Source organism: Anastrepha obliqua, chromosome 1 (assembly GCF_027943255.1).
Source record: "Anastrepha obliqua isolate idAnaObli1 chromosome 1, idAnaObli1_1.0, whole genome shotgun sequence".
Lineage (NCBI taxonomy): Eukaryota > Metazoa > Arthropoda > Insecta > Diptera > Tephritidae > Anastrepha > Anastrepha obliqua.
Window position 1 is genome coordinate 103,248,911 of NC_072892.1, and position 9,550 is coordinate 103,258,460.

General features: G+C 34.5%; 1 protein-coding gene across 1 annotated transcript in view; it reads left to right on the top strand.

Moving 5' to 3' along the window:
• LOC129253444 (von Willebrand factor A domain-containing protein DDB_G0286969) overlaps nt 1-4,100 on the top strand; it is a 103,465-nt gene extending 99,365 nt beyond the window's left edge. Inside the window, exon 3 of the mRNA XM_054891815.1 lies at nt 2,887-4,100. Within this exon, the coding sequence (XP_054747790.1) occupies nt 2,887-3,933 (1,047 nt within the window). The 3' untranslated portion in view covers nt 3,934-4,100. The remainder of the gene's footprint in view (nt 1-2,886) is intronic.
• The last annotated feature ends 5,450 nt before the right edge of the window (nt 4,101-9,550 follow it).

Here is a 9,550-nt window from a genome sequence, read left to right on the forward strand (position 1 = left end):
GAGTTGCGAATGTTTTTCAGTTCGCATGTCAACAGGAAGCGCTCGTCAATTTCAGACATAACATCTTGCACAATTATGAATTATGAATATACATATTAACGTGTGTAGTTGCTCATTATTATTGTTTTTTTTTTTTGCTTTTTGCTGACTTTTGTTTTTGATAGCTCGTTACTTGCTTAATCGATGATTTTAAATCCATTCACTCATTTTGCAAATTTTGGAAAATATTTTTACAATTTACTAAACTAACTAATTAGGCAATATTTGGTTTCTGGTAGAAAAAACGTTTAACGAGCTTGTAAAATATAATACTTTGTGCATGGAAATAGGGGATACAGCAACAGCAGAGAACGTGTAAAGACAAGGAGATGAAATCCCAGTTCATCGGATAGACATTTTTAAATTAAAAAAATAATTTATTCTAATATATTTTATGTGATGAAATCTTCTGCCCGAATTTTGTCAGAGGATTCTATAGAATGTTTTTTAAGAGCTTGAAAAGCGTAATACAAATCAGAAATATTGTTGGAATAAATTTTGTTTATTATAATCTGGCAGGTAATTTCTTAATTTATTTTATTGTTTGCCCAATTTTTTACTACTTTTCCAATAAATCTGAATAATAAATCGAAACGAGCCCAATCAGCAAAAATGCGACACAAACAATGGTCATTTGGCTACAATACTTGCCCAAGCTTTATTTTATGGGCAGGGAAGCCAAGATCATTACGTCAAATTTTCCACGAAATCGAAGGAAAAAGGTCAGCAAGTTGAGAACGATAACGAATCGATATTTCGGTGTCTTCTTCAACACTTTGCTCAATGAGTTTCGCGAAAAGATTTTTTTCTTTTCAAAGAAAATTTCTACAATTTGGAAGTGTTGTTCTGGCATTAAACGATTCATGATGTCTTTTCAAACCTTTTTGAACAGAAATGTCAACACAGTTTGCTATTGTCAGCTGCCAAACCATAGTTATCGATATCGATAGTTCTCATGCAGCTTAAAAAAACATTGATATAATAAAGTCACTCGACGAAAATTGAAACGGAAGAACCTAGTTTCATATTATTTAAAAGACTGTTACCAGAAAATATCTAAAACAGAAAATAATTATTATTATATAATCTTATTAGTCCTAAGTGAATACGAATATCGTTCGTAAGTTTTTTAGTAGTCCAACTAGCGTTCGAAATGTCGCTTGAATCAATTATAAATAAAAGGCATGTGAATATTTTCCAATAATTATTTTTTTTTTTTTTTGGAAAGAACATCTCTTCATTGCTGACTTTTAGCCATACGGACCGACATAATCAATAAATTCAAGTACATTTTTGCAAGTTTCAGTACATTTTTGGGAGTTTCGCCATAAACCTCACCTATGCGCTATAGGCCAGAAGCCCCGCAAAAGTGGCGAAAGTATCAAGCCATTGATAGATTTTCAGAAAACATCGTATAAAGAATTTTTGGATTTTTGGGGTCAATCTAAAACTTTTAAAATAATTAAATATTCCAATTTTGATTAAACTTCGGTTAGGGGTATTTGGGATTATGAATTTGACACCGCGAATCCGACATCGTGAAGGACTTTTAAAAATAAACATCTCATTTTAATTAAACTTCTTATGAGGCGTGAGCCTGTGGCTAGATGCAGATCTTAGTTTGGCGCGTGGAGCAGGGATACTATTATAAATTCAGGCGGATAAAGTGTGTCGTTTCTCCTTTCAGGGTCTTTTTCAAGACTTGGCGTATTGTGAATATCTGATCAAATGGGTATTTTACCCACAGTTGGTTAGGAGATTAGAATTTGCCCACGGATGCGTCTCATAAGAGGCGACTAAAATCCACACTTCAGCCTATTAGTTATAATCCTTAACTCCGCCGTTAGCGCGAAACAGATATAAAAACGGCTTGGTAACGATAGGAACTCTATCGTCTTGTACTAAAATTTATTGAGGAAGTTGGGCTCAGAGAAATACTATGAATCCATGGTGGGGCACAGTAGATCTTTCAGGTCGCAGTGCACGATCCCCTCATACTAATTATAATAACCAATTTCAAAAATTGATTTCGGTAAATTTTTACGGAGCCCATAATGCAATGGCAACTTCGATTGCTTGTTTCAACTTATGAATCGTGTGCGGATTGTGTGTATCAAGGATGACACATTACAAGGTTTAGCCATCCGAAGCAAAATTGTTGTATAACTTTGAATACCAGGTCACCGGGTACTCTACAGCAGAATTCTGCCCTCTCACATATTCTTACGCTCGTCCGATGAGTCGTTGTTCACAGGGTAATGAAATAACATCAGCATTGGCTGCGTTAATGTTTTCAATGCGTATATCACCAGTATAATCTCAGTTTTTGTCGACCTCCGTCATATACAAACCGCTGCAATGATCCCTGTTATGTCTGCCTATCAGCTGATTACTTGAAAATAACAGAGAGCCGGTTAATGGTCTGATATTAGACACACATTCTGAAATATGACTGAAGAACGGCTGATTGGACGAGTGTGTGAATACGTGTAAAATAAGCATACACAATTCTGCTGCCGAGTATCACAGGGCCAAGTACCTGGAGACGTGGCCGTCGAACATGGCTACTCTCACTTTTATTATTCGCCATAGCGGATAGCCAAGCCTTGTAATCTGTTATACTTGGCCAGGGGTTGGTGTAGCCTTTAGCCTAATCGACACCAAACAAAAAAAACAAAAAATGTAGCCAAATTACAGTATTTAACGGTATTTAAGGGTTTTCATTATACCGTTAAAAAACTAAATTAAAAGTTAGACTTTCTCAGTTCAATAGACCTCTTCTGAACCATACAAATTTAAAAATTATTTATCTTAACCTCTAATTTTATTCTTTTTACTCCTTTTTAGGTGAAAATCTGGTTCCAGAACCGTCGCACCAAATGGAAGAAGCAAGATAATGTCTCCAATACAGAGGTCGCCGAACACAAGACGACAAATAATTCGAAAACTTCAACTGAAAACGGCAAAACGCAGACCGGCACCGCGTCAACGAGTTCAAGTGCCACCGCTGCAACAACACCAACGGAAATTTTGGGTAAAAAATCGCAAAACCATAACAACAATAACAATAATCAACACAATATTAGCAACAGTGGTAGCGCTGAAAAGAGTCGCACAGCCGCCGCAGGCGAATTAGGCGCCAAAGTAACTGCAAAACAAGCGACTAAAATCAAGAAGCAACTCAATGCGCTCTTGGAGAAAACCACGAAAAATGCAACGACGCCGGGTACCAACAGCAATAGTGCAGCGCTGGTCAATGGTGGCGCAGCCAATGGCGTTACAGCACCTACAACAACGGGGGCCGGCGGAAAAGTGAGCAACAACAACATCAACAAAAACGCGACGGAAAGTGCACATCAGCATCCGCACAATCATCAACACCATCACCACCGCGTTGTACACCACTCGCACTCGCATGGCCATCATCGACAGCACGCCATCCCGCTGACTGTCGAACCGGCTGCACCATTGGAGCAAACAGAGAAACTCGAAATCAAATTAGAGGAATCACCACAGCATCGTGAACTGCAATTAAGCCTGTTGCGCGCTGCCAACAGTCACAGCCCATTGCATTTTAGCGACATGGATTTCGAAAGCAAATTGGCAGCTTCGAAAATATCGAATGCGCTGCTTAGCGCCAAATTGAATGCCGATAGAACTGAGACGACAAGACGACGCAGTGACAGTAGTAGTAAGGAAAAGGAGTTACAAAAGGTGACAGTGAAAGCACGAGCTGAAAAACAGTTGAAAGTGAAGGATGAAAATGCGTCGGATATGAGAGGCGAAGAGATGCAGATAGAAGAGGAAACAGATGTAAAAGCACCAACTGGTGATAGGGATGAGTTCGAAGAGCATGCGGAGGAGGATGCAGAGATGCGTGATGCTGAGAATTAAGTGAAAAGGGGAAAGTACGAAGAGAACACTTTATGGAGGGATCTTCCAGTCAAAATGAACTGTGCCAAAAATTATATAAAAACACGAAAATGAACAAAATATTATTTTTTAGAAATTTATGTAATTGTATTGCAAATCTAACTGCAGTTATATAAAAAAAGCTCAATTAATGCAAATGTAGATTACTTTAAGTTATGTATATTATATATCTATATATATGTATATATATGTATTATATATGTATGTATGTTTTTGTGTAGAAGTGCATAAACTAAGAAGAAGTGAAAACTAAATTAAACAAAATCAATTGAACAAAAAATCGAATTAAACTAAATAGTTTTTGCTAATGCTAAAGCTTATTGTAAAGAATATAATTTTTCTATCCTATATGCAGGGCGCAATTAATCAACTAAGATAAGAATTTAAGAACGCTCAATTATTGCTTAAGTGTTGCCATAAATTCAATGCAAAAATATTTAGATTGAAAAATGTAACTAAATTAAGAAAGTATAAAAAATGCGAATATAAGTGAACTACATACAAGTGTAGATATTTATGGGCACATGAAGAGCTTTTGAATCTACATATGTTAATTTCGATGTAATGTGATAAATGGAAATGTGTAAAAACAAAATAAAAGAGCACGAGCAGAATTAAATGTATACGAAAATGCTGCATATAATACTATATATGTACATACATACGTACCTTTCTATGGGCTTCTCACATAAAAGAACTTGCATGTATCCAAGGAAATCTCACATTAAATTCATTAAAAATAGTTTTTTTTATTTAAGATGTTTCAGATTGTCCGATTTGGCTCAAATATGCACTGTTTTGTTGTATAATTTGTTGCCATGTTAAAGGTATCTTCATAATACCTCTCTCATAGAAGTCTTGGTCCTTATTGGCGAAAAACTCTAGTAAGCGATTTTCACAATCTTCACTTGATACCAAGTTCTTATCACTCAGTACCTAAGTTTTACAATGAGAGAAGAAGGTGGTCATCACTTGGTGCCACGTCCGGCCCAAATGGTGGATGCATTAAAACCAACCTCCCAGAGTTTTTTGGCGAGTCACTGTCGTTTGACCACGAACACATCGATTTTTCTATATTCTGCAGCAATATTTAATTAGCACTTCATTTAAGTGCAAATCAATAAATTAAATACGAAATTCGTTTATATATTATAAAAAAAAATTATCCGGAAAAAAACATAAAATTTAAAGTGGCTCCAACCTCCAGATTTATTATAACTTTAAAAATCCGGTTTGACATAGAAAATCTGAAATGGGAATTTATTTCATGTAATTTAAATCTATGGTTACGGAACCTTACAGACTAGAGGTACAAAACAATTTAATGGTTATTCCTAAAGATAAAACTTAAAAGTTGTCATACTATTCATTATTAATTCGATTGATTTAATCTTTGGCATGACTGATATGTCTTACAGACTAAAGGTGAAAAGTTTTACTTAGTACTGATGTAAATGTTAATAATATCTCCCCTTTTATGTTATTGACATTTTCATCAGTACCATCAGAGGTACCAAAAACATAAATGGGCGGATGTGATTAACATTTACATCAGTACATCTCTCAAAGAAGGGCAATATAAAGTAACAGTACAGAGCGTCAATAGAAGATTTAAAAGCAGACCTTGAGGATGAAAAATCAATATTTATTTATTGAGATTTTATTACACCCCAAAAGGGCTCTGGTTATATGTGCATGAGAAAGCACCTGGAGATAAAATTGATTTTGAACACGAAGAGCTTTCCTACGTATATTAAAACTAAACAGCACGAGAAGCTCAGTACAGTAAATGGAACCACTGTTTACTTCGTAAACAAACATAAGAGACTGGATTATTTGTCTGCTTTCAACTGATTTTCAAATTTTATCAATTGGAGTGCAAAGCGAATAAACTTACTTTGCACCATTTCTATTCTAATAGCAGGAAATTATCGGTCGGGCTCCATTTAATAGAGTCTTACTCGGGTTTTAAACGAACTGGAGAGTGGTAGAGAAGCGTCCTGGTATACGGGTCTTTGAAATCGTTTGAGTAGCAGCGCAAAAATGTCAGGAAGGACATAACATATGTGATTTTTAACGTAAAACATTTATCGAGCACAACTGGAAAATAAAAAAAAATTGTATACTAAAATAAGTTGCTGTTTAAGGGGTTACATCTAGTTAGAATTTTCAAAAAATCGATTTTTTTTTATTTCATTTTTGTAATGTACATATATTTAAGTAAACACTATGAAAATTTCAAGTCATTCCGAAGATTATTTTTGAAGTTATACGCATAAATGTAACGACGCGTCAGAGCACTTTAAATTAGCTTTTAAAACTTTAACCTTGTTTTTCTCAAAACTGTGTTTTGAAAGTCGGTGACCACGATTTCTCGGAAACGGCTAAACCGGTTAGTCTGAAATTTTTACACCGGCTTCTGAACTATATTTTCTAGTACTTAATCGAAGCTTTTTTAAAACCGATAAACATTTTTTTGTTTATACACAATTTAAGGCCAAAACTATTCCAAAAAATAGATTTTTTTTTTTTGAGAACCGCCATTTTGTCAATAATTTTTTTTTTTTTGCTTATTCCTTCGATTAATTACAAGAATATACAATACTTTAATCAAATCCGTTAGGTTTTTTCATTTCAGATAATCCACTTCGGAGATATAGTGGTCACCGTAAAACGTCTTTTTTTGGAGGGGTTCCTGGAAATCTGCTGCATCAGCTATAAAAACTGTTATTCTTGCAAATAAAATTTTTTTAAATATTATTCAAAGTTACCATAATATGTGTACAAAGGCTTAAAACAATTAATTCAGAAGTTTTTTCAGGAAATTTTTTTTAAAAACCTCATTTTTCAGGGCTTCTAACTAGATGTAACCCCTTAAAGGCATTAAAAACGAGACCATTCTTCCATAACAACGTTACGTTGCTCTTCTACCATCTGAAACTTACGTCTTACAGCTTTAACTTCTTTCGAGGATAAATATTAATCCACATGTTCTCGACCGGATTTAAATCTAGGGGATCCTGATGGTCACTCTAATACTTAAATTTTTTTTTCCTGAAGCAAACTTCGTGTGGCAATTCACGTATGGCTTAAATATGATGATAGTGTCTGGCAGCTGTTCCAACAAGACTTCGTCGAACAAATTTATGCACTCTTCTGAGTTCACACGTCCGGAAATTTTGCACACGAGTATCTTGTTGCAATAACTGAAACCAGCGCAAGTCATCAGAGAATCACCTTCAAAGTTTCGCTAGCTAGAAAGATACTCTGAAAATATCATTTTATTCACTCATTCATTTGTGTGACTCCGTCAACACTGGTTTTGATTTAAATTTTTTGCAATCTAGTCGATTACTATCGGCGCTACGATTGCAAACTGGTTTAAATCACTTATAATTTTCGATGCCGTTGTATTTTTTTTGTAGGCCAGCTTCAATAATAGCGGATGGTTGTCACGTAGATAACTCTTGGTTATTTTAATTTGACTACTTCGTATTATACTTTTTCTTTAGTTTTACGATATAATCTATTACTCAGGCCGCACGATTTAATTTAATGGCAATTTGTCTGTTAGGCATGGACCCGAGCAATCTCTTCAAATGTTAAAGTTTTTCTTTTTCCCATGATGACTGTTTGTAAGAATTTATGGCGTATTGAAATATTTAATAGCTAAATAAAATTTAAGCTTTAAATTTACGCGCAAACTCAATGGATTTTATACCCAAATTACACAATTGGGAGCACACAACTGCCTTTAATTGAATTTCGCAACAAAATTAGCACCCCAACGAAAACTAAGAAAAAATATCTAACGGAAAAAACCAAAACGAAAAACTAGGCACCGTTATCATAGAAACAAATATTAACGGCAGAAATTCCAGTTGCTTTAATTGAACTTCGCGGAGTGTATTTAAGTTAATGCTACATTATTCTGAAACAATATTAAATGAGTGTGATTTTTTGGGTCGGAAATCATAGTTTTGCAATCATTTACCTTCAAGTGTCTGCAGCAACTTCACTATAGTTTAGCCCATTATACTATATTTTCTTTTAAACTTCACTTCAGTTCACAAAATATGCAGCCACACACCTGTCTTTACTTGTTTTTATGCTTGTATGATATTCAAAACAGGTCAATGAAAATTAAATGCAATTGCACTTATAAATATCATCACTTTCCAACTTTAAACGAGAATCACAATTCATTGGAATTGACAACAGTATTGGGTTGCCGGATGCCTGCAAATGAAAATATGAACGGAAATGAAGTATTTGAATTCAGTGTTGATGATGGGGATGGAGTTATCGTGTCTCCATACTGCAAACATACTTATGACCTTTTAATTAATGAGGGTAATTTGTATTGAATCGCGGCCCAGAAAGAAATTCTATAAATGTACAAACAACCTCTTTTCCGCGTCTCTCTAAAATTCAACCTGCATTCGAACTTCTTTCCTTTTTGAGGTGTCTGGCAGCACTAACTTCTGGCTTAATTGCATAACTTTCACAAGAAATTAATTAAAAACTATAAACTTCCGGTGGATACAGTTTTAGTTTTAAGATGGGGATATACCCCTCTCCCCTTTAAATACGCTTTTTTTCAAAGCGTGCGACATTATACTGAATATTCCCCGATTTTTTAACAAATAAAATTAATAAGTGCATCTTGAATTGCTTAACAAACTTGAGATAAAAAAACTTTGAAATAACGCCAACCGGCCAGATTATAAAAAGAAATATTCCGCGTTCTGTGAAATTAAAATAAATAAATTAAAGAGCAAAAGTATATGTACTTTGCCATTGGCTTCCGCGGTATTTTAACTTAAAAGATTTTGGCCCAAATTTTTGAGGTTATGTGGGTCATCTTAAACTGCATTTTTGGCGCATTTGATTTCTCGTCATCAAGTTATGCGAGTTGTGCACACATAATTATACTTACACACTTTCTTACTAAAAAATATGAAATTATTTTACCAAACTCACTTTAAACAAATAAACAAACAAATAAGGAAGTCCAGTCCTCGCCGAACTTTACATACCCAGTTTAGTTAATTACAAAAAACAAAAAACAAAAAAAAAATTAAATCCTCTTATCACTATGATACCCTTGTCGTTGTTGTTGCAGCAGCATAAACATTTCCCATACATGTTTGGCGAATGATGCTGGATTGGCCGGATATAAATCACACACAAGACCTCATAAAAATCCGAAATATGTTGAATTAAAGCATTGAAACACTATGGACTCAGGAATAAGACAAAGGATCGCTTTCAAGAATTATACCTATAACTATTTAAAATATTGGGAAATGTCCTTATAAAGAAAATTTTGTTTGTCCAATGTGCGCAGAAATGCGCGTATGTATGTATATATGTAAATTGTAGCATCAAATGAAATCTTACCCAAAATGAATTATGCTCAAACGTATTCTAGCAGAATCATTTTCAGCTTATTTAAGGGGTACAAGTAAATCCTTTGAATCATATGTATATTCATGCTTATGTACATAGTTCATAGTCATGTATGTATGTGTGTACAATTGCACGTGTTTACGAATATTAAATGTATAGAAATACA